This window comes from Erinaceus europaeus, chromosome 15 (genome assembly GCF_950295315.1).
Source record: "Erinaceus europaeus chromosome 15, mEriEur2.1, whole genome shotgun sequence".
NCBI classification, from domain to species: Eukaryota; Metazoa; Chordata; class Mammalia; order Eulipotyphla; family Erinaceidae; genus Erinaceus; species Erinaceus europaeus.
This window is the reverse complement of record NC_080176.1, coordinates 63,989,093-64,014,879: the sequence shown is the minus strand read 5'-3', so window position 1 is coordinate 64,014,879 and position 25,787 is coordinate 63,989,093. Positions and strand designations below refer to the sequence as shown.

Here is a 25,787-nt window from a genome sequence, read left to right as displayed (position 1 = left end):
TTCTGGGCTTTTTGGATCTCTTCTGTGGTAAATACTCTGTCTATGTCCTCTCCCCATTTTTGGATGGGGTTATTTGTTTTCTTGTTGTTGAGTTTGGCAATATATTCTGGTTATTAGCCTCTTGTCTGATGGATGGCATGTAAAGATCTTCTCCCATTCTATGAGGGGTCTTTTGGTTGGGTAGTGGTTTCTTTAGCTGTGCAGAAGCTTTTTAATTTGATGTAGCCCCATTGGTTTATACTTGCCTTAGTCTTCTTTGTAATTGGATTTGTTTCATTGAAGATGTCTTTAAAATTTATGTGGAAAAGAGTTCTGCCAATATTCTCCTCTAAGTATCTGATAGTTTGTGGTCTAACATCCAAGTCCTTGGTCCACTTGGAATTTACTTTTGTATCTGGTGAAATATAGTGGTCAGTTTCATTCTTCTGCATGTTTCAACCCATTTTTTCCAACACCATTTGTTGAAGAGACTTTGCTTTCTCCATTGAATATTCTGGGCACCTTTGTCAAAGATTAGATGTCCATAAATGTGGGGGCTTATTTCTGGGCTCTCAATTCTGTTCCACTGGTCAGTGTGTCTATTCATGTTCCAGTACCAAGCAATTTTAATGACAACAGCCCTATAATACAATTTGAGATCTGGGAGTGTGATGCCTCCAGTTCTGTTCTTTCTTCTCAAGATTGTTTTGGCAATTCTAGGTCTTTTCTGGTTCCAGATAAACATGTGTAGCATTTGTTCTATTCTCCTAAAAATGTGTTTGGGATCTTGATGAGGATAGCATTCAATTTGTATATGGCTCTGGGTAGTATATTCATTTTGATGATGTTAATTCTTCTAACCCATGAACATGGAATATCTTTCCACTTCTTTGTGTCTTTTTCAATTTCCTTGAGTAGTGACTCATAATTTTCAGTATACAAGTCTTTCACTTCTTTGGTTAGGTTTATTCCTAGATATTTGATTTGTTTTTGTTGCTATAGTGAAAGGAACTGATTTCTGGATTTCCACTTCTTCTAACTTAGTGTTTGCATAGAGGAGTGCCACTGACTTTTGAATGTTAATTTTGTAGCCTGACACCTTACTGTATTGCCTGATGATTTCCAAAAGCTTCTTGCTGGATTCCTTAGGTTTTTCTATGTATACTATTATGTCACCTGCAAATAACAGAGAATTTGACTTGTTCTCTTCCTATCTGTATGCCTTTAATTCCTTGCTCCTGCCTGATTGCTGTGGCAAGAATTTCCAACAGTATGCTGAATAACACTAAGAGATTTTTAAACCTTTTTTTAATTATCTTTTTTTTTTTTTTTTACCAATTTGTAAGGAAATTTTTGTGCCCCTGGCAATTCTAATGTTAAATTTGTATCCAGCAAGGGAGATAGAATAATGGTTATGCAAAGAGACTCTTACACCTGAAGCACCAGAAGTCTGAGGTTCAAACCCCTCACACCTCCATAAACCTGAACTAAACAGTGCTCTCTGGTTTAAAATGAACTATTCCCCAGAAAAAAAAAAGTGTTAAAAACCTAAAGTTTCTATTAATGTCTTAACAAATTTCATCAGAGCATGGCCTGAGATTTCTGGTAAAAAAAAAAATCACCATTGGCAGATTGGTGATTGCACATATACTGCAGGAACAAGAGGAGAGAAAGACTCAAGGCATCATATTGCCGATTGCTACAAATCCTTGAAACTGTTTTAAAGGGCTTTCACAGAACCACTCAAGAATCTTAAAGCTTAGAAGGATCTAGGAGTTGGCCATTGGCCATAGGCACTCGAGTGAACTCCAGTGGGGCGTCCAGGTAACCAGGGAACTGAACATTGTACCCTTGTAGCAACAGAGAGGCCAGTCAAACTCTAATGTGTCCCAGCTGCCATTGAGACCCTGGTGAACAGGCTCAGTTGCCCTGCGGTTGAGAAAAGTGACTTTGACCTCACAGCAGAGTTCCCACTATCAGGAAACTGTCTGGGAAAAGCAGAAGGAGGTCTTTCCCTCCCACTCACCCCCCATCACTCCCCACTAGAATTCTCTTTGTTGAAAGAAATAAGAAATGTAGTCTTTCAATGTTTTTCTACTTGGTTGTTACTCACTAAACCCAGTAGGAGTAGATAGGGATTTATTTTTTTTATTATTATTATTTTTTTTTTTTAAAAGGAGACATTAACAAAACCATAGGATAGGAGGGGTACAACTCCACACAATTCCCACCACCAGATCTCCGTATCCCATCCCCTCGCCTGATAGCTTTCCCATTCTTTATCCCTCTGGGAGTATGGACCCATGGTCATTGTGGGATGTAGAAGGTAGAAGGTCTGGCTTCTGTAATTGCTTCCCCGCTGAACATGGGCGTTGACTAGTTGATCCATACTCCCAGTCTGCCTCTCTCTTTCCCTAGTAGGGTGGGTCTCTGGGGAAACGGAGCTCTAGGACACATTGATGGGGTCGTCTGTCCAGGAAAGTCTGGTTGGCATCATGCTGGCATCTGGAACCTGGTGGCTGAAAAGAGAGTTAATATACAAAGCCAAACAAATTGTTGAACAATTATGGACCTCAAGGCTGGAACAGTGCAGATGAAGTGTTGGGGGGTACTCACTGCAGACTGTTGTGTCCTTTTGCTTTCAGGTATATATTTTGCCCTAGTTTATGGATACGTGTGAACATATGCTCTATCTCATGGGACCTGGTCTACATCTAGGTTTTGAGACTTTGTTAGGAAGTGAACCACCTGAAATGGAATTAGAGAATATTATGAAAGGAAAGGTTTTACCTGAGTAATGAAGCTGAAGGGTTGTCATGAAGTCTCTGGACACAGTCTGGAGTGAAGCATGCTGAGGTAGTACTTGTTGCGTTGATTAGGTTGGGATTGGTGGATGCAATATTATTTGATAAGAATTGAGAGAAGCATACAGGAAAGTGCACCCCACCCTAAGGTTCCAGGACTGGGGGAAATATAGGCTCTATAGTGGAAATGTGAGGTTCTTGCTGTCTTAGGGTTCAAGAAGACAATAGGTAGTTATTGTAATCATCACATTATTTGGTAATTGGGTTAACTTTGGGTTAACCCAATTAATTGGGTCCCTTTGTTAGGATTTGCTGTATAGTACCCAGCATCTTGTATATAGCTGCGCCACTGCTTGCTTCTGTTCTCCCTGGTCTAGGCTTTTGAGTCAAAATATCAAAGACTCAGCCTATGTGTTAAAAAGAGTCAGTCTGTGCTTTAAAAAGTTAGAGACATACAATCAATTTTCCCCTCTCATATTAATTAAATAGTAATTTATATGACTACAAATTAACAGGAGTGTACATAAACACCATTCCCACCACCAGAAGACTGTGCCCCATCCTACCCCCTGCCGCTCCGGGAAGCCGAATGTCCACCCTCCCCTCACTGTCACCCCAGGGTTTTACTTTGGTGCCCTATGCCAGTAGATATGTTTTTATATGACAAGAACTTTTCAGATTTTACCTTCTTAACTTTCAAATATGCAGTACAATATTATTAAGTATAGTCACTATGTTGTGTGGTACATTAAAAAATTGTTTTTATTATCTTTATTTATTGGATAGAGACAGCCAGAAATAGAGAGGGGAGGGGTGATAGGGGGAGAGAGAGAGAGAGAGAAAGAAAGAAAGAAAGAAAGAAAGAAAGAAAGAAAGAAAGAAAGAAAGAAAGAGAGAGACACCTGCAGCCCTGCTTCACCACTTGCCAGGCTTTTTCCCTGCAGGTGGGGACCAGGGGCTCAAACCAGGTCCTTGCACACTGTAACGTGTACACTTAACCAGGTGCGCCACCACCCAGCCCCCTGTGTCCTACATTTCCGTGGCATTTATTTTATAACTGGAAGTTTGTCTCTTGTGCACTTAGCCCATTTTGCCTACCTTCTGCTCTGCATCTTTCAAACTCTATTCTCTAGATCTGTGAACTTGCTTTTGTTTTGAGATTCAGCATATCTAACTTGTTTCTCTTAGTGTAATATCCTAAAGATCCATCTTATTGTTGCAGTTGACAAGATTTCGTTTTGTCATGACTGAATAGTTTTTCATTGTGTCTGGGTGTGTGTATACCACAGCCTTTTTTATCCATCAATGGAATGGTATATTGTGTGTGCAGCGTACATCGTTTTTATCTATAGTAGATAAGGTGGCAAGGAATGGGGGAGGGTGAATACATCTTTTCAAATTAGAGCTTTTATTTTTCAGATAAATACCCACAAGTGGGTTTGCTCAATCACATGGTAGTTTTATTTTTAACTTTTAACTCCCTCCATACTGTATCTGCATTGTTGTTGTACCAGTCCGCAGTCCGCGTTTCTGCTCAGTAATGCACAGGATGCCCATTTTCCTTTGTCTTCATCAACATCTGATTCTTCTTGGCACCAGTCATTTGAGCAGCTGTGAGATGGTACCTTCCTGTGGTCTTGACCTAGATTTTTCTACATTTAGTGATGTTGAACATCTTTTCTGTTGACCATCTGTATCTCCTTGCAAAAATGACTATTCAGACCCTCTGTCCACTTGTTAGTTGGGTTTCTTTGGTTGTTGAGTTGTGTGAGTTCTTTGTATTTTGGACATTAGCCCCTTACCTTACCAGATAAATGACTTGCAATTATTTTTCTCTCATTCTCACTGTCTTCATTAGTGACCACTACTAAACACTCAAAGTTGAATTAATGCCAGCTTTCAAACTTGAGTTAAAAATAAAGAGGGCACATCCAAACTCATTTTACAAGGTCAGCATTACCCTGCCACCAAAACTAGGCAGTGGCACCACAAAAAAGATCGACAGGACAGTATTCCTGGTCAAGATAGATGCAGCTTCAGCAAAATATCAGCAGACTGAACTCAACGATACACTGGAAGAATAACACGCCAGTAAAGTTGCAGGATACCTTTTCTAATATATTACTATAGTATTATACTCTGCGGTGTTCTATTTTCTTTTGTGCTTTCTCAGATTTTAGATAGTAGTTCTAAACTTCCTCCTGAAATTCCAGTCTCTACAATTTCCTTTCATTTTTCTTGTTCTTGGTATCCTAACTAGCAAGTAATACCCATAAATATAATATCTCACTTAGTTTCAAAATGTGTTTTCTGGAACCTCAACTACTTGAGAGTCATCCGGTGTAACTTTCGAGTGGGGAGTTTCTGGATTTGTTTTTGTTTTGTTTTTTACTTTCTTGTGTTTTTCAGTGAAGGTACCCCAAGACCCTCATTTGCACTAAAGTCCTAGAGTCATCTGATTTACTATTAACGCCTGCTTGATGGAGTTCCACCTCTTATGGCATCTCCTTCCACTGGATTTCCTAACCATGCCATGATCTGATAGACTGTTAAACTTCTTCTTTTTTGCCTCCAGGGTTATTGCTGGGGCTCAGTGCTGGCACTACGGATGCATTGCTACAGGAGGCCCTTTTTTTTTTTTTTTTTGTATTGAATTGGACAGAGAAACTGAGAGAGAAAGGAAGGATAGAGAGGGGGAGAGACAGACACCTGCAGACCTGCTTCACCGCTTGTGAAGTGACCCCCCTGCAGGTGGGGACCTGGGGGCTTGAACTGGGATCCTTGCATGGGTCTTTGCACTTTGTAGACTATTAAACTTTTTATATATGCAATTTCTCCTGACTTACTGCCTCCCAGTCAAATCATTCAAGTCTCTGTTTATGAAGAAGTGATCCCAGTAACCTCCATGTGATGAGTACTTTTTATCCGCTAAGAAAAATAGTAAATGTTTTCATATATGTTATTTAAATCCCCATGTCCTATAAAATAGATGACATTTAATTTTTCAGATGCGATAAGAGGCTCAGTAAATTGTCCAAGGAAGGACACACAGTTAGTAAATGCTAAATCTGGGATTCTATTCCAGGCTTGATTCCAGATCTTGTGTTCCTATCTATCCACTATGCTGGGAATATCCGCCTTCTTCCTCCCCCCCCCCCCCACCCTACAATGTTCCCAAGCACCCTGTACTTCCCAGGGTGTATCTTCTGTAAATGATGGGCTTTGTGAAGGCACAGGCTTGTACGGATCACTGCTCTGTCCCCAGCACCTCCCAATTAATGGGCCCTGTTTTATTTAGAGTCTGTTTGGTTTCTTTTACATATCTCCTAGTTTTTCATTCAGTGTTAACCACTAAGTTAAAGACAGTAGAATATGAAGTTAAAAACATCTTAAAAGGTGTTCCTGCAAATGGGCCCAGCTATGCTGGGGGACTGCTAATGACAGGTCTTTCTAGTTCAGATTTAACTGGGCTTGGCGTTAGTGTCTTCAGTCTGCCAGCAGCTTCAGATCCCCGCAGCCATTGTTGCCCTGTGCTTAAAGACCAGGACTGGAGGATTTATTACATGTAAGAGAGCATTTCACATGAAGCAGAAAGAGGCAAACCAAACCACCATTGTGGTACTTGAAATGCTGAGGATCAAACCGGGAACCACAGGCATCCAAGTTCAGCGTTCTCCTAGTTAAACCATATCCCCAGCTACTCAGTCTTTTTATTTTCCTCTTAATTTAGTACGAGGGAGTAGTTCTTACATATGAGCCACCTCTCAGCCCAGTGTTTTATTCTTTTACTTAGGCAGAGGGATAGAGAGAGACTGCTGCAAAGCACCTCCCCACCATACATGAAGTTCCTTGATACTGTCTGGTGCTCTCATGTGATGCTGGAAGTAAAACCCAGGGCCCCATGCATGACGAGGCACACACTCAAACTGCTGAACCACCTCCTGGGCTCCCCAGCTTCAGTTCTGGCCATTCCCTGTATGTGCCTGGGCCTTAACATGGGCTTTTCTCAGCATTCCTACTCCTCCTCACTTTAGAAGTCAAAAACTCAGTTGTTCCCAAGTGAGACTCCACTTGGTGCTGGTAACAGTGGATGACCCTGGACCCAGCAGGGCATCCTGCTCCAATCCCAGACCTATAGGGTTTGGCTCCTGCCCTTCCCCTAGCAGTAGTGTTTTTTTGTTTGTTTGTTTTTCTCATGTGAGGTGACAGTTTTCCTGCTTCTCAATCAGAGGCAATGGGTTCTGCTTCCACTTCTGTCCTAGAGACTTTGGAAACTTGACAGTGCTTTGTACCAAGAGAGTTTACTGCCCCCGGTAGTTCAGGGCTTTTACTTAGTAGAACTGTTTGGACCCACCTGCAGCAGACCACCTTCTCTAAGGCTGAGCCAGACAGAGGATTTCCCATGAGCCCCTGGAGGAGGCCAGTGAACAAGAGCTTCTAAATGAGCCACTCTGAGGCTCTAGCTCTTCAGACTGACCTACTAGACCGTGCTCAGCAGTTAAGGATCCCATGAGAGGAAGCAAGGTGGCTTAGCAGGAGCCATGTGCCTTACACTCGTGAGGTCCTAAACTAAATCCACTGCACAAAAAGCTATGAAGACAAATGAGCTAAACTCTATGGTTTGTGGAGTGACACTTTGCTCTCCCCCATACACACCAACTCTTCCTGTCTCATAAAAATAGAAAATGAGAGAATTGAGCCAAGGAAATGGTCCAGTGGTAGTGAGAATGTGTGAGACCCTACATATAATCTCTGTCAAAACATATAAGAAAGAACCAATTCGTTGAAATATCAGCTAGTATCTCCTTACCAACTTGGATGGAAACTTCCTCCTCCTCCTCCTCCTCCTCCTCCTCCTCCTCCTCCTCCTCCTCCTCCTCCTCCTCCTCCTCCAGTATTTGCCAAAGGCTAGAGAGTGCCCTTTCTGGGGCACTGGATGGTGGCATACCTGGTTGAGCATATGTTACCATGAGTAACTGGGTTCAAGCCCTCAATCCCCGCCTGCAGAGGAGAAGCTTCACGAGCGGTGAAGTAGAGCTGCAGGTGTCTCTCTGTTTCTCTTCCTATTTCCCATTTCCTCTCAATTTCTAGTTATCTCTAGGCAATAAAGATTAAAAAATTAAAGAGAGAAATTCATTCAAAACTTATGTCACACCAGCTGTTACATGAAGGGAAAGACTCTTTTATTGGCACATAAACATGTAGTGAAGACAAGGAACTGTGCTCAAGCCAACCTCCCAACTCCCTTGTTTTAGGGACCTTTATACAGGTTGAAGGAAGAGGGGGCAGGCTACAGGAAAACTGGGAAGTGAGTTCCAGGGCAAACAGGATGGGGACTTGTACCACCAGGTCCTGGATTGTGATGGGTTTTCTATGATGTTCCTCTAACAGAGCTGGTAACAGGGCTTAACTCTTGTCATTATTTTGAAGGACCAAGGCAAGCAAGCCTAGGATGGAAGGTGGCATGCATTTCTTTTGTTTCCCAAATTCAGTTTTAGCATATTAACTACTCCTTGCAAAATAACTCCTACATGCAGAGAATGCTTTTTGCTTAACCCATTCATCAACCTCAGATCACTGGTGCCTTCAGGGCCGCCCCAGGCACCTGTGTTCCTCTGGGATCACGGGTTCAGTTTTCCTTATTGCTTAGCAAACTCATTTTCTGGTGGCTTGAAGAAGACTTATGATTTAGTCATTATAAGACCTTTCCTCTTTATTAGGCTGGTAGAGGAAGTCTTTACAGCTGGCTGGCACCCAAGCAGAAGCTGGCTGGGTCCCTTCTGCTGTTTTTCTGCTCTGTCCCCAGGGAGCTCGTTGATTTTACATTTGAAGGGACTGAGACCTAGAGGGGACTTGTGCCCAGTCTAGAGCTTCTCTAACTGACTTGGGACAACACTATATGTATTCATATATTCATTCTTGCCTGTGAGTAATTCTCTACTGTCTTTCTTAGCACCACTGACTCTTGCCAGCAAAGAATGAGAAAGGAGCACCTTGTGTCATAGGTCTCTGGAGTCTGTGTGAAATCCATGACATAAAAATGTAGAGGTTATTTCCTTTCTGTGCATTGGCACCATCAAAGATAACTAACAGACATTGAAAATGAGACCAATCAGTAGATTGCTTGTGTTAGAAAATGATTATTGTTGGGTCCAGCCAGTGGCCCATCTAACGGATCACACGTGTTACAATGCGTAAGGGCCTGGTTCAAGTCCTCCATAACTACTTTCAGGTGGAGAAGCATCATGAGCTGCAAAGTAGTGCTATAGGTTTCTCTTTTTCTCTCTCTGTTACCTCCTCTCCTCTCACTTTCTCTCTGTCTCTATCTAGTAAATAAATATTGTCCTAAAAAATAAAAAGTGATTATTTTCAAACTCAAGTCTTACATTTTTATTCTCAAAGGTTGTTTGGTCTTCCCATCCCCCCCCTTTATATATTTGCCACGCTATTTTATTTCTTTCCTATTCTGTTTTATTTCTTTAGATAGTCTTTCAATTTCTGAGCAGTACTATCTTAATAAATACAAATATGATTGAATATAGTGATTAATATGAAATCCAATTTATAGTTCTGGCCGGGTTTTCTCTCTTCTAATCAAACAGCGACTGCTCAAGAAACTGGGGAAGTGAAAGTCAATCCTGGATTTTACTGAAGTTTAAAGTCATCCTGAAGATTTTTTTATTACATGAATTACACTTTGTTTACCCTAATGAAAATTGTTGTCTAAATTCTATACTTTCTAACTTTTTACAGGAACTGAGACATGAAAGGAAGAGATTTTTTAAAATCTCATAAGTACTTGTTGCAAATAAGGATAAGGGACTTAGCAAAGGTCACAGAAGTTATAGGCAGGACTAGACTACAGCTGGGCTGCTGGAATATCAAACTGAGATGTGGGATCCCTCAGATATCAATGCCATTTTTAAGGAAGATGCATCTTCTTAGAGCAGTGTTTTCTTTTGGGGTGGGGAAATATGAGAGGACATTTCTTTTCTTTTTCTTTCTTTTAAACCATAAAATATTTTTAAGAGAAGTATCAATGAATGCTTACTCAGGAGCCAGAACATTCAATCTTAAAAAAAAAAAAAAAAGATGGAAACCTCTCAGCTCCCCTGGCCAGTGTTTATTCTCTATTGCCAGTAGGAGGCGCCTGGGGAAATGCAATCAGCACCTTTCTGTGCCCCATTTTTTGTTCAGCTTGAGTGACTTACAAAGGTAATGTGACTGTTGAGGGAGAGGGGAGCTGCGACTGAGTTGGATTTCAATCAGATCAGGCTTTGCTTGTGAATTTTCCAGGTATGGAAACGTGTAAGGTTAGCCTGTGGCCTTCCGCAGCCACCATTATTCTTACCTTCCTGCCCCCAGTGGGCATGTTTTAAATAACCAACTTCCCAGGGTTCTTGTGTAGGCCCCAGGGCTGGCCACATTCAAATGGTGTCCATGGAATGAACACAAGGACCACTTCGTTTTCACGTTCCCACAGCAAGGTGTGACTGCGGCTCGGCTTTCTCTTTCCCCTTCCCCGCTTTCTTAAGGCTACACATTGTCTCCTCCGGTCACAAGACTTATTCTTCAGCTGCAATTTTGCATGTAACATAGAGCTAGTCCTTACTATCAGGAGCTCGATATTTTGGGACAGATCCAGTGCTTGCTCGAAATAACTTGATCAGTGTCTGTGCCAGCAAATGAACAACATAAAGATAACAAGAGTCTATCACCAAGTGATCAGCTTTGAAGGCCATTTGCACATTAACTTTAGAAAGAGGCTGCCTGTGTGTTTCCTCCCTCAGCTCTCCCACTTTGGCAGAGTCCCATTAATTTTGTTGAAGGTTTTATTTTCTGCTGAAAATGCAGGAAATTTAGACAACTCTCCTGGAATCCCCCCAAAACTAATACAAACAAGATACATATGCTTCTCTTAAGGAAACTAAAAATAAATGATTTGAAACTATTTAACTGTATAAATCCCCTCTTAAAAAGGAAAAGGAAGTTTACATAGTGAGGCAGCCGTGAGTGCTGGTAAAGCGTAAGGTCCTCCCACAGCTGCCAACTGGTCCATTCGACATGAAATCTCAGCTTAGCACAGAACTTGGTCCTTGTCCTTTACTCGTATATATGAGAACTGTCAGAAACATCTAAAGAAGGGAACATTTTCTCCAGGGTCTGGTTTTTATATTTGAGATTTTCTGCAATAGAGTATATGTTTTAAAAAATATATTTTTTGAGAATAAAGCCTTGTTTTGACTGGGGAGCACTTCCTAGAATGGAAGTTGTGTGTTCCAAAAATAAAATATCAGAGCCTGAAACATTACAAGGACCAGAGTTCAAGTCCCTGGTCCCCACCAGTGGTGGTAGCAGTGAAGCTTTACAAGTGGTGGAGCAGTGTTGCAACTGTCTCTCCTTTCTGTCTCTGTCACCCTCTATCAAAAGAAAAAAGATGGCCATCGAAACAGTGGATCCTTGTGCAGGCACCAAATGCCAGTGATAGTCCTAGTGGAAGTCATCATCATTAAAAATAAAATTAAAGGTGGCCAAGTGGTAGCAGACAGGTGATAGCGCACATATTCCGAGGTGCAAGGATCCTAGTTTGAGCTCACAGCTCCTACCTGCAGGGGGGTTTACTTTGCTAGCAGGGAAGCAGGTCTGCAGATGTCTTTCTCTCTCCCTCTATCTTCCCCTACTCTCTCAATTTATCTCTGTCCTGTCCAACAATAAGAATAATAACAACAACAACAATGGATAACAGCAAAAACCCTGAAGGAAATAAATCAAATTAAAAAGAAGAAAATACCATGAATGAAAAAGGGCCAGTAGTCTCCATGTATTTTGTAATTCTACCAATGAATCATCCAGTCTTATCAAGGCTGATTTCAAGTGAAACGCTTCTATTTAATTGGGGGGAGGGTAATGATTTATAGTGTGGCTGTAGGAATATGGCTACAATTATTCATCTCCCTGTGCATAATACCATAGGACCAGAGGAAACAATTTTTTTAGCAAAACTTTTTTAGCTTAATTTTTTAAAATTTTTTATTTACTGGATAGAGATAGAACTAGAAAGAGAAGGGGGAGATAGAGTAAGAGAAAAAAAGAGACACCTACAGCACTGTTTCACTTCTTTTTTTTTTTTTTCCCTCCAGGGTTATTGCTGGGCTCAGTGCCTGCACCATGAATCCACCACTCCTGGAGGCCATTTTTTCCCCCTTTTGTTGCCCTTGTTGTTGTAGCCTCATTGTGGTTATTATTATTGCCATTGTTGATGTTGTTCGTTATTGGATAGGACAGAGAGAAATGGAGAGAGGAGGGGAAGACCGAGAAGGGGAGAGAAAGATAGACACCTGCAGACCTGCTTCACTGCGTGTGAAGCGACTCCCCTGCAGGTGGGGAGCTGGGGGCTCCAACCGGGATCCTTACACCGGTCCCTGTGCTTTGCGCCACGTGCGCTTAACCCACTGCGCCACCGCCCGACCCCCACTGCTTCACTTCTTATGAAGCTTCCCTTCTGCAGGTGAGGGCAGGGTGCTTGAACCCAGGTTCTTGTGCATTATAACCTATGCACTCAACCAGGTGCGTCAACGCCTGGCCCCTCGGTTTAATTCCTTTTTTTTTTAAATTTCTTTATTGGGGAATTAATGTTTTACATTCAACAGTAAATACAATAGTTTGTACATGCATAACACTTCCCAGTTTCCCATATAACAGTGCAACCCCCACCAGGCCCTCTGTCATCCTTTCTGGACCTGTATTGTCCCCCCCACCCACCCCTGAGTCTTTTACTTTGGTGCAATATGCCAATTCCAGTTCAGGTTCTACTTGTGTTTTCTCTTCTGATCTTGTTTTTCAACTTCTGCCTGAGAGTGAGATCATCCCATATTCATCTTTCTGTTTCTTATTTATTTCACCTAACATGAATTTTTCAAGGTCCATCCAAGATCAGCTGAAAACGGTGAAGTCACCATTTTGATAGCTGAGTAATATTCCATTGTGTATATATACCACAACCTGCTCAGCCACTCATTTGTTGTTGGACACCTGGGTTGCTTCCAGGTTTTGGCTATTACAAATTGTGCTGCTGCTAAGAACATATGTGTACACATATCTTTTTGGATGTGTGTGTTGGGTTCCTTAGTATATATCCCCAGGAGAGGAATTGCAGGGTCATAGGGTAGGTCCATTTCTAGCCTTCTGAGAGTTTTCTGGACTGTTCTCCACATACGTTGGTCCAATTTACATTCCCACCAGCAGTGCAGGAGGGTTCCTTTGACCCCACACCCTCTCCAGCATTTGCTGCTATTCCCTTTTCTGATGTATGACATTCTCACAGGAGTGAAGTGGTATCTCATTGTTGTCTTTATTTGCATTTCTCTGACAATCAAAGACTTGAAACATTTTTTATGTGTTTCTCAGCTTAATTCTTTAAAGTCTTTTTTCTCCTTATTGAGGGGTTTAGTACTTTACAATGCAGTCATTAACACATGGAATTCCAAAATTCTCTTCCAGTCCTCCCTCCCCTGCTTCCCCAGAGTCCTTTGCTAGCAAAACTTTTTTGTAAGACCTTATACTACTCTGTGGATGTCAGGTTTTCCATACATTGTCCCCTGAAGGTCAATAAATTATTAGGTGAACTGGAAGTTATATTTAAGACTAAGAAATGTGACCTGAATTTTCTGTAGTTATAGTAGTTGCATTAATTTATCAACTTTGGAATGGTTGAATTTTTTTTTAATTTATTATTGGATAGAGACAGAGAGAAATTGAGAGATATGGGAGACAGAGATAGAGAAAGACGGAGAGACACCTGCAGCCCTGCTTTATCACTTGTGAAGCTTTCCCCCTGCAGGTGGAGACCTGGGGCTTGAACCTGGCTCTTTGCACACCGTAATGTGAGTGCTTAACCAGGTGTGCCACCGCCTGGCCCCAAAAGGTTGGATTATTTGTTGTTGTTGTTGTTTTGACTTTTTTTTGTAATGCCTGAAGTTAAATAATTTTTCTCCTTCAGGATAATTTATTTTTATTTTTAAAACCATTTTCCAAGGTGGTCTGGAAGGTGGCGCAGTGGATAAAGCACTGGACTCCCAAGCATGAGGTTCCAAGTTCAGTCCCCAACAGCACATGTACCAGAGCAATGTCGGCTTCTTTCTCTCTCTCTCTCTCTCTCTCTCTCTCTCTCTCCCTCCTATCTTTCTCATGAATAAATAAATAAAATCTTTTTAAAAAAATTCTCCATGTCTTCTGCACCCATTAAAAAACTACAAAAACCTCATTTAATCTTTCTGGGAAAAAAAATCAAATATCTCAATACCATTTCAATGCCTTAAATATCTTTAATACATAAAAATATCTTTTAGCTCAATTTCAAATTCTGATATCCAAATTATTATTATTATATCAGATAGCCTTTTAGGTCTGTTTAAATGCTGTGATTTGGATGTTTTCACAACATTAAAGAAACTCACACTCATGTTCATTCTCCATATTCTTACTGGTTTATTAGTTCTTGCCTAGCAATGCTTTTTACAAAACAAAGGCATAAAAGAGTTCACTCATTCATTGTTATGTAGAACGGCACCAAAATCTAGTCACAGGAACAACTTGAAAATTCACATAACTTGCAAATTATAGTTATTGAGATAGCTTTCCTTGGGGATTAGAATTAGCCAAACATGTAAAACTTTCTTTCAAATAAATCAGACTCTCTTGGCATACAGTGGGCCGCTCTGGCCCATGATTATTTCCTGCATGCTTGGCTCCTTGATGCTGTAGTTCCTCTTCCAACACAATGGAAGGATCCACAGGAATAGACTTTCTAGATAAAGGCATATGCAGTCAGAACACTAGCTGTCCGTTAAGAATGATTAAAGTCATGGTTAGCAGAGAACTGTTGTCACTTAAAAATGGAAATGAATTCATTGTGGGGATTATAGACGCTTCTGTCCATATGCAGTTCTGAGTACATGTGTCCTTGCATGGAGGTGATTAAGTCTACAGAATTACCTGGTTGATCTAAGTAACGCAAAGGCTGCACATGTAGTAGAATGGGGCTGGATGGTGAGTTGTTTCTGCAGGACAGTTGATGTTTCCGGAAGGTCTGAGAGGATGATAGCCATGAGCAGGGCACAGGATGGAGGTCGGTGAGTGGGCACAGTGAGGCGATGGCTTCTGCTGAGCTATGACAGCTTTCTGTATTGATGCAGAGAGAGTAAACCAGGAACCTCTCAGAAATTCTCATTGTTCAAGGATAAGTTGACTGACCCACAAAGATGAAGGTTATGCAAGAATTCTAGCCTTAGGTGGAATGTTGAAAGTATCTTGTATAGCCTCTGAAAATGTTTAATGATTTTATAATTGTTGAAACAAATTCTGAATTTCCTAACTGGATAGGTAGTAGATACATGTTCAGCATTGAAGCAAAAAAAAAAAAAAAAAAAAAAAAAAAAAGCTGATCTAAGTAAAACAATATATGTAGGAATCATTAACATAAAATCAATTTGAAAGCCTAGATTCAAGGAAATTTCACTTAATTGAATTTTTTTTCTGAGCAGCTAAATATTTTTCATTGGGGGGGGGTTAATGGTTTACAGTAAATATTAAAGTGGTCTGGGAGGTGGCATTAGATAAAGCATTAGACTCTCAAGCATGAAGTCCTGAGTTCAGTCCCTGGCAGCACTCATGCCAGAGTAATGTCTGGTTCCATCTTCTCTCTCTCTCTCTCTCTCTCCTCCTATCCTCTTCATAAATAAATAAATAAATAAATAAATAAATAAATAAAATATTAAAAACATTAAATGCAACCTTCTGGGGGTTGGGCAGTAGCATAGTGGGTTCAGCGCACATGGCACAAAGCAAGCACCAGAGTAAGGATCCCAGTTCGAGCCCTTGGCTCCCCACTTGCAGGGGGGTTGCCTCACAAGTGGTGAAACAGGTCTGCAGGTGTTTTTCTCTCCCCCTCTCTGTCTTCCCCTCCTTTCTTGATTTCTTTCCTATCCAACAACAATGACATCAATAACAACAATAATAATAACCACAGCAATGATAAAACAAGGACAACAAAAGGGAAAATAAATACATAAATATTAAAAAAAAATCAACAACCATCTACTCAAGTTAATGTCTTGATTAAAGATCACAATGCACAATACCCACACATTAAGTAAAAGATTTCCACCTGCCAAACACGACCTGGATATTTTAAATGATATAATTAATATATATACACCCATTATGTGTTCAGGTAACAGGAGAAGTGCAGCACAAAATGTTTCCCCTTGTTAAGGCACTGTCATATAAGCACAAACCTGGAGTGCTCAGAATAGAATTCAGGTTTACACAATGAAAGAAAGCATGGTGAGAAGTGTCAGATGGCTATGGAAACTGGTGTGTTTTTAAAAAGTCAAAATCTCAAGAAGAAAAACCAGAAATGGCATCCTTTATCCACCTTGCTCAGTGAAAGCCACAGTTTAAATTGTCTAAAGTAGCAGGTACAATGAATATTGTCACAAATCATGCTGATTTTGATGCTGTGTGGGTGCTGACTACTAGTAGCATCAAAAAGTATATTCAGGATTATTTTGATACGTGTTATAATTAAAAAATGTTGTGGGAAGGTTGATGAGTTTCTGTTAAACGCCATTCCTGTGTATTACATGTAACAGGCATGGTAAATATTTGTTTACAGTCTTTGTTTGACAAACCATGCATTTAAGTTGAAGTGAAATCACCAAAAAGGAAGTAGTTATATGGATATGTGATTTGAAATTAAAGTTAGTCTTAAAATGTAAATGAAATGTGGAACATGTCTTCAAAAACAAATAAATAGGGGGTCGGGTGGTGGCGCAGTGGGTTAAGTGCATATGGCGCAAAGCGCAGGGACCGGCTTAAGGATCCCGGTTCGAGCCCCCGGCTCCCCACCTGCAGGGGAGTCACTTCACAGGCGGTGAAGCAGGTCTGCAGGTGACTATCTTTCTCTCCCCTTCTCTGTCTTCCCCTCCTCTCTCCATTTCTCTCTGTCCTATCCAACAATGAATTGTGTCAACAAGGGCAATAATAATAACCACAACAAAGCTACAACAAGGGCAACAAAAGGGGGAAAAAAATGGCCTCCAGGAGCGGTGGATTCATGGTGCAGGCACCGAGCCCAGCAATAACCCTGGAGGAGGGAAAAAAAATAATAATAAATAATAAAGCAAATAAAAAACTTAGAAAAAAAAGACTCCCTTTGAATGTCCTGGCAGTGGCTGTGACCCTCACTCATCCAGCTGGACTAGCTGAGAAGGCTACTTAGTTATGTGCCACTTCATCCAGGTGAACTAGCAGTTGTTAAATAGTTTGAGTAACTAGTTGTCAGATAGTTTGACATGACCCCTAGATATCACCCCTAGATAAGCCCAAGAAAGGAGCTGACTTTGTCTCCTATGTAAAGTAGTTGGGTTGGGTTGGAAGGTCTTTATATTGAATTTTTAATAACCTATAAGTCATTTATAATATTATATATTAAAATAGAGATATTGATGGAAACTTATAGCCAGCTACTTCTTAAATTTATGTTTTATCTCCCAGGTCACGTTTGGCCTCTTGCTTTTATTTCCTTAGCAGCTTTGAAACTTTAAAATATATAAGGTGCTTCCTGGTATGAAGTCCAGCCAAATATGTTGTCATATAAAATGTCTTGCACATAACTTCTCACACTATATTTACAGTCAGAGTAATGTTAGAAACCTTGCTCTTGTTATTTAATCAAAAATTGACAATGGAAAATCAGTGAAAGATAGTGTTGGAGTTAGAACTCAACTTGTTGGCTAATTTAAGAGAAGGGGAATACCCAGTACAGTCGCTTGCTTCATTGTAAGGGGATTCCTGTCACTCTTGAAGAGCCTTTCGTTAAATTGATTGATGCAAAGTGAAAACTAGTGTGGAGTGTGCTTATTGATGTCAAGTGTTCACTTTATGCTTTATCTGACCTGTAAGTAAAATACATATCAGTAGTTTAATTTGGACTTAAATTTGGGGGGGGGTGTTTATATTACTCTATTTCAGCAAATTACTCATTGAGGGGTGGGCACGACAGGTAGAGCACACCAGTTTCTATGAGTGAGAGCCCAGGTTCAAGCCCCAGGTCTCCACCTGGAAGGGGGAAGTTTCATCAGTGGTGGAGCAGTGCTTCAAGTGTTTCTCTTTCTCCCTTATTGTCCCTATCATCATTTAAAAATACTTAAATAAAATTTTGAAAATACAAGTTCTTTTTTAAAAAAATAATTAGAACAGTGGTCCAGGAGGTGGTGCAGTGGATAAGGTGCTGGACTCACAAGCATGAGGTCCTGAGTTCGATCCCTGGCAGCACATATACCAAAATGATATCTGGTTCTTTCTCTCTCCTCTCATTAATAAAATAAATAAATAAAATATATAAAAAAGAAAAATATTGAGAACAAACTATGTTTGAAGACAAATAATAAGCTATAAACTAGTCATTTTAATTTAAGTTTAATATGGTTGGATGTAACAGAAGGTAAGTGAAATATTTATGAACATAAAATTGTACAGAAAGTTAATGTTTTGACTGGTAATGCTAAAGTAGTCACACTGTCACATCAAATTTCTCTTCAGTGACTTTCAGAGAGAATTCTGGCATCTCTATTGTTAGTCCCTTCCTTTTCCTCTAGTTCACCTACTAAAGTGAGGTGAATAGATGAGAAGCCTACTCAGCGTTGTGTTTTCAGCTCTCAAATGGAATCCTGATCCCTTCTTTACTCCAAAAATCTAACAATAATAAGTGAACCATACCAAGAGAGCATTTAGAGCACATATTCACACCCAAGAATGAATGAGAATGTCAATTCTCAGTGGATCAGAAATTTTAAAAAGACATTGGAAGCAGTGAGCCTGCCTGAGGAACTTTAGGTTGGGAAGGAGGCAGGGTGGCTGGGAGCTTAGTATTGTGGGTATAGGACCTCGGGTGCCCCGGAAGAGAGGTGACACACTAGGAGACTGGGGGCTAACATAGATCTGTGGTGAGAAGAGCCAGAATGGGAGTGCTAATAATGACCATTAGGTTCTAGGTTTGGGAAGGTTGAAAACACAGAAGCAGCCTGACAGTGAGATTTCAAGTCAGACTAAACTAGCTTGATGATGGACACTGCCCAAACTGTCAGGCAGGATCATGAGACAGCAGCTAGAGGATCTCAGGACGCCGCCACAGAAGCTCTTGACTTGGGGGGTTAATTCATATTCGCTGAGGCTTTGTAGCCCAAATCCCACAAAAGTTGAGGGGTATCAGGGTGCAGGAGGAAACAGAAGCAAAAATACACAGATAGGATTCTATCAAACTAGAAAGCTTCTGCACAGTGTAGAAAATGCTCATCAAAACAAAGGGACATCCTTCTGACTGGGAGAAAATATCCATCCAGCAGGCACCCAGTAAAGGGCCAGTATCCAAGAGATATAGAGAACTCACTAAATTCAACAAGAAAAGGAAGACCAAGGAGATAGCATAGTGGTCATGCAGACTTTTTATTATTATTATTATTATTATCTTTATTGGGGGATGAATGGCTTACAGTCAGTAGTAAAATATAATAGTTTGTACATGCGTAACATTTCTTTTTTTCCACATAACAATTCAACCCCCACTAGGTCCTCCTGCCATCATGTTCCAGGACCTGAACCCTCCCCCCTACACACACACTCCTCAGAGTCTTTTATTTGGTGCAGTACACCAACTCCAGTCTAAGTTCTGGTCATGCAGAATTGTATGCCTCCCAGATTCAATTCCCTGTAACACCAGAAGCCAGAGTTTAGCAGTGCTCTACGAAAATAATAACAACAACCATAACACCATCAAAAAATTGGAGAGAAGAGCTGGACACTTCCAAGGAGGACTTAGAGATGGCATGTTGGTACATAAAAAAAAAATGTCGTCATACAGACAGTGAAGCAGGTCTATAGGTATTCCTTTCTCTCTCTCTCTCTCTCCCTCTCTATTTCCCACTCCTCTCTCAATTTCTATCCTATCAAATAATATGGAGGGGAGGGAAGAAGAGAAAAGGAAGGAAAGAAGGAAGGAAGCCACCAGGAACAGTGGTTGTAGTGCCGGCACCCAACCCCGGCGGTAACCCTGATGGCAATTTAAAAAAAAAAAATGCTCATCATAATTTGTTATCAGGGACGTACAGGTCACCTCACCTGTGAGAGTGGCCTACGCGAAACAGGGAAAAAATCGGGCTAGTGAGGATGTGGAGAACAACAGACGCATACACTGCTGGTGGTAAGGTAAACAGTCTCTGTAAGAAGCGCAGGGAACATTCTCAGTAAGACTAGACTTGCCGTTTGATCCAGCCATTCTTCTTCTAGGTTTCTACCCAGTGAGCACAGCAGCACTAATTCTGAATGACGTGTGCACACCTACAGTCACTGAAGCCCTGTTTACAATAGCCAGCATTTGGAAACTGTCCAAGTGTTCAGCCACAAATGAGTGGACAAGGAAGTTGCAATATATACACACAATGGAATTATAAGAAAAGCTGAAATCTTGTCTTTGTCACAGTGTGGATAAAGTTGGAGGGCAACAGACTAAGTGAAAATAGCTGAAAGGAAAAAGACATTGACTCTACTGATAGGTGGTTTTTGGAAAACAGAGCAAGGGAACATACAGGGTGGAACATGTATAAAGCCTTTACCTGTGCATGCAGATCTGGGGTCACTAAGGAACATCCTGGAAAGAAAGGACACACTGGTGGCAGGAGAGGGGGCTGGCACATACTTTGAGGAGATGTGACAATGTATCCCTGAGACAACAACAGTCTTTAACAGTCTTTCCTGGGGGTCAGGCAGTAGCACAGCAGGTTAAGCACAAGGACTGGCTTAAGGATCCCAGTTCGAGCCCTTGGCTCCCCATCTGCAGGGGGGGGTCACTTCACAAGTGGTGAAGCAGGTCTGCAGGTGTCTATCTTTCTCTCTCCCTCCCTCTCTTTCTCCCCTCCTCCCTCAATTTCTCTCTGTCCTATCCAACAGCAACATCAATGGCAACAATAACAACAACAAGGGCAACAAAAAATGGGAAAAAATGGCCTCCAGGAGCAGCGGATTCATACTGCAGGCACCAAGCCCCAGCAATAACCCTGGAGGCCAAAAATAAAAAAAAAATAAAAATAACATTTCCTCCAGTAAAAACCAGTTAAAGCTTCAGTGCTGTGGGATCTCTCTCCTCTCTCCCATCTCTGTCGCTATCTCTATCTAACTCTATTTGAGTGAAACCATTGGGAGATGAAGTGGTGCTGAGAGAGAGATTCCCATAGCTTGCTCCAAGGCTCGTGAAGCCCCCACACACACACTGGTGGGAACCTGGGGCTTGAACCTGGTTCCTCATGTATGGCAACTTGTGTGCTTTCCCCTTTGTGCGACCTCCCATCTCCTACTCTCAGTGTTTTAATGAGCAGCTTGCTATAACAAAGTAACATACACAACCCCCCAAATGGCATCTGTTCAGTTACTCAGCCAGGATTTGAAAATTTTGAAATGACTCTAGCATGTTTGGCATTCTCAAAGATGAGTGAAAAGATAATACAATGTTTGTAAAGAAGAATGGATACGAAATAAAAGCAGGGAGAAATGAAATGACTATGGGAGAGATTAGAATCCCTCTCTGTTAAGCTTTAGAAAACTTAAAAATGAATAATCACTTGCATTGAAAGCTTAGTTGACAAAATAAATTCTAACCTGAGTACTGCCAGGGAAGCTTAGTAAATTAAAAGGTAATGGTGAAAAGGAAAATTACACAAATTATTTTTAAGAAGACTAGGCTGTCAAGCCCAAAGTATAGTCTGAATACTGAGCAGAATACATTTTAAAAAATTAACACCTAGATGCATGATTATAAAACTGAAGAGAGTTGAAGAATGAAAAGTAGGAGCCTGGGAGATGGCACAGTGGGAGAACTCACCCTTTCTTTCTTTCTTTCTTTCTTTCTTTCTTTCTTTCTTTCTTCCTTTCTCCCTTTCTTTCTCTTTATTCTTTATTTGTTAGATAGAGACAGCTGGAAATCAAGAGGGAATAGGGATGGAGAAAGAGAGACACTTGCAGCACTGCTTCACCATTTTCAAAGCTTCCCCCTGCAGGTGGGGACCAGGGGCTCGAACCTGGGTCCTTGTGCATTGTAACATGTGCGCTCAACCAGGTGCACCACCACCCAGCCCCAAGAAGTCATGCTTTCCATGCATGAAGCCCTAGGTTCACCCTGACCTTGCACTGATGAAAGAAGGAAGAACTGAGAGATGGCACACCAGTAGAGTGCACACTTTACCAAGTGTAAAGGCCTGAGTTCAAGGCCTAAGCTACCACATAGTAGCACCTGCATGGGAGATTCTTCATGAGCAGTGAAGCAGTGCTGTAGTCTCTCACCTTTTCTCTCTCACTCTGTCTGCTTTTTGTCCTTTACCTAAAAGAAGAAAAAACAATCTACTAGGAGTTAGGGAATCATGCATGCACAAGTCCTAATAATAGCCTGAGTGACAGGAAGAAAGACCAGAAAACATAAAAAAGACATTATCTACAAAAAAAAATAGTCATGTATGTAGTAAACTTTTCAGTGGTAAGAATAGATGACAGGCCTTAGGAAAAGTGCTGTAGCTTACAATAAAGGGGTGGGGGATTTAGAACTCTGGTGGTGGAAATGGTATGGAATTATACCCCTGTTAACATGTAATTTTGTAAATCAATATTAAATCACTAATAAAATTATTTTAAAAAACTCAAAAAATAGATGCCAGGATAAAATGAATCAGCATCTGTCTGTAAAAGACAGATGCAAATGATTAGGGGTGTTTGTTTATGCTAGGACCTCACACCTGCACAATCCTTCCATTCCCTTGATTTCAGACAGAGAGACCCCTACAGCACTGCTTTCCCACCCAGCACCCCAAACACTTTTTTTTTATTCAGCAGGGACTGAAAATGGGAAAGAGGGTTGGAAGAGGAGAACTGTAAACAAAGGATGGTAACTAGAGATACAGCCAATTATATTTTCCAAAGCTGACTAAAATATCTCCCACTCCTCATCAGCAACTTTGCCACTCTTCAACGATAGAGTGAGAGAGAGAGGCCTAGAGAGATAGCTCACAGGATAGAGCATGTGATTTCCATGTGACCAGTCCAAGCTGGAACCCTGGAACCATATTGAAGTACTATGGAACTAAAGGGAAGCTCCAGGGCTGGTGAGTCTCCCTCCCTCCCTCCCCCTCCCCCTCTCTCCCCCTCCCCCTCCCCCTCTTCCTCTCCCTGTCCCTCTCCCTCCCTTTCTTTCTCTCACTTAAAAAAAATTGCCTGAAATCAGTGAAATCATGAGGCCCCAGCAAAACGAAGTAGTGGTGACATTAAGTGATTTCCATCATCATTTGTCTTGGGAGTTTCATTATGTGAGGAAACTCATATAGCCCAGAACAGTTCATATGTGGAAGAACTGAAGACCCTGGCCCATAGTCCCCAGCTGCACCTCCAGCTCATAGCTGGCACCATTGGCCAGCCATGTGAGCTGTCATAAAAATAGATTGTCCAATCCCCAGCCACAGGGAACTGAGACAAACTGCCCCACCAAAAAACAGTCCAAGTTGTCACCAAAGTGAACGATTATTGTTCATTAAGCTGAACTTGCATAGCATGTCACACAGCTATTAACTGATTAAAAGAAAAAAATCACAAGATAGAAATATATCCAACTCTATCAATAATAGCAGTGCATGATAATGGATTCATTTAAAATCAAAGACTGTCTCCTGGCAGGGTGTGTGAGATCTGGCGGTCTTGCAAGGGAGAACAGCACCTTGTGTATGTGTGTGTGTGGGGGGAGTCAACCAACCACAACCCAGCTGTCTCCACGTGGAGCGCTCAAGGTCATGCGGTCTTAAATTTTAAAATTATAAAGCCTAGGGATTGGGAGAGAACTCACCCAGGAGAATGCGTGATTTGCCTGACTCTACTTGAGAACACCATGGCCTGCATGAAGGGAAACGCCATGAGTAGTGGAGTAGTATTTTGGTGTCTTCTCTTTCTTTCTGTCTCTCTCTTTCTCAAAGTTTAAAAGGAAAATTAGCTTAGGTCACCTGCATGTTAGATGTCAGGCACAGGCAAGAACTAGTTGGTCATAGGCCCCTTGGAATATACCTAAAATAGACCTAATAGCTTTTTCCAGAATGGAGACCCCAAATCTCCATCTGCAGTATTCTTGCCCTTAGGTTCATGATTAGTCAACAATTTGCTCTGCTTTCTATCTTAACTCATTTTCAGCCACTAGGTTCCAAATGCTACCGTGATGCCAACCAGACTTCCCAGGGCAGATGACTCTACCAATGTGTCCTGGAGCCTCACTTCCCCAGATCCCTGCCCCACTAGAGAAAGAGAGAGATAGGCTGGGAGTATGGACTGACCTGTCATTGCCCATGTTCAGCGGAGAAGCAATTATAGAAGCCAGACCTTCCACCTTCTGCACCCAGTAATGTCCCTGTGTCCATGCTCCCAGAGGGATAAAGAATAGGAAAGCTATCAGGGGACAGAATGGGATACAGAGTTCCAGTGGTGGGAATTGTGTGGAGTTGTACCCCTCTTATCCTATGTTCTTGTCAGTGTTTAGATTTTATAAATAAAAGAAAAAGAAAAGAAAAAAGAAAAAAAATCTCTTTCCCTCCCTGGCTTATAATAAAAATGCCTTTGGTATTTTTTTTTTCTTTTTACATTCATTGAAAACTGTATCAGACCATGTTACAATTTTTGCTTCAACCTTCAAAAATGATTTCAAAAACTCAGGAAAAGAAGGAAATTTTATTATATCTATCTGTATTTTTGCTCCTTCCATATTCTTCCAAGAAATTTGTTGGCTTTGAATTTTGCTTTCATGTTTAGATTCCCAGAGTGCTAACTGCACAACAGAAAGAGACAAAACAATAGACTTTTTATCTATAAATATGAAAGTTTAAGTAGCAGTATATAGAAAGGAGGTAATACTGAATTAGATACTTTACTTGGAATTGCTAAGGCCCTAATGACCACTTTAATTTTGTGTAGGTCTTTTTTTTTTTAATTATTTATAACAATACCATAGGATAAGAGGGGTACAACTCCACACAGTTCCCACCACCAGATCTCCGTATCCCATCCCCTCTCCTGATAGCTTTCCTATTCTTTATCCCTCTGAGAGTATGGACACAAGGTCATTAAGAAGGTGGAAGGTCTGGCTTCTGTAATTGCTTCCCTGCTGAACATGGGTGTTGACTGGTTGATCCATACTCCCAGCCTGTCTCTCTCTTTCCCTAGTGGGGAAGAGCTCTGGGGAAGCAGAGCTCCAGGACACATTGGTGAGGGTTGTTTGTCCAGGGAAGTCTGGTTGGCATCATGGTAGCATCTGGAACCTGGTGGCTGAAAAGAGAATTAACATATAAAGCCAAACAAGTTGTTGGCTAATCATGAACCTAAAGGCTGGAGTAGTGCAGATGAAGAGTTGGGGGGTCTCTATAAAACAAAACTTTTAATTTTTGGAATTATCTTAAAACCTTGGGGTTTACAAAAATAGTCTCATATAGTTTGTTTGTTTGGTTGGTTTGGTTTGGTTTGGTTTTTAACTTGATCACTTTAATGCTATTGTTAAGTTTTAAGCAGTTATTCTCATTCTGATTAATTTTATGTTAAAGGGGAAGATAATGACCTCTTTGGGGCCTTCTTTCTTTTTCAGGCACAAGACCTCAATGTCATTGAAGAAGTGATTCGAATGATGTTAGAGATTATCAATTCCTGCCTGACAAATTCTCTTCATCACAACCCAAACTTGGTATATGCACTGCTTTACAAACGAGACCTCTTTGAACAATTTAGAACTCACCCTTCATTTCAGGACATAATGCAAAATATTGATCTGGTAAGTGTATGTGGAGATAGTACAACCTTTTAATCTATTAAAGCAGAGAGTTTAGCAGGCCTAGATCAACTTCAATAAGTCTTCAGTCAAGTATTTGTTATCTATTCTGC

At 41.0% G+C, this 25,787-nt stretch overlaps 1 protein-coding gene across 4 annotated transcripts in view; it reads left to right on the top strand.

Annotated features, from left to right (window-relative positions):
• Positions 1 to 25,787, top strand: part of DYM (dymeclin) — a 467,512-nt gene that overhangs the window by 336,636 nt on the left and 105,089 nt on the right. For all 4 annotated transcript variants that reach the window (XM_060173849.1, XM_060173845.1, XM_060173848.1 and 1 more), the window contains one exon: positions 25,495 to 25,677. In XM_060173849.1, coding sequence (XP_060029832.1) covers positions 25,495 to 25,677 — 183 coding nt within the window. The remainder of the gene's footprint in view (positions 1 to 25,494; positions 25,678 to 25,787) is intronic.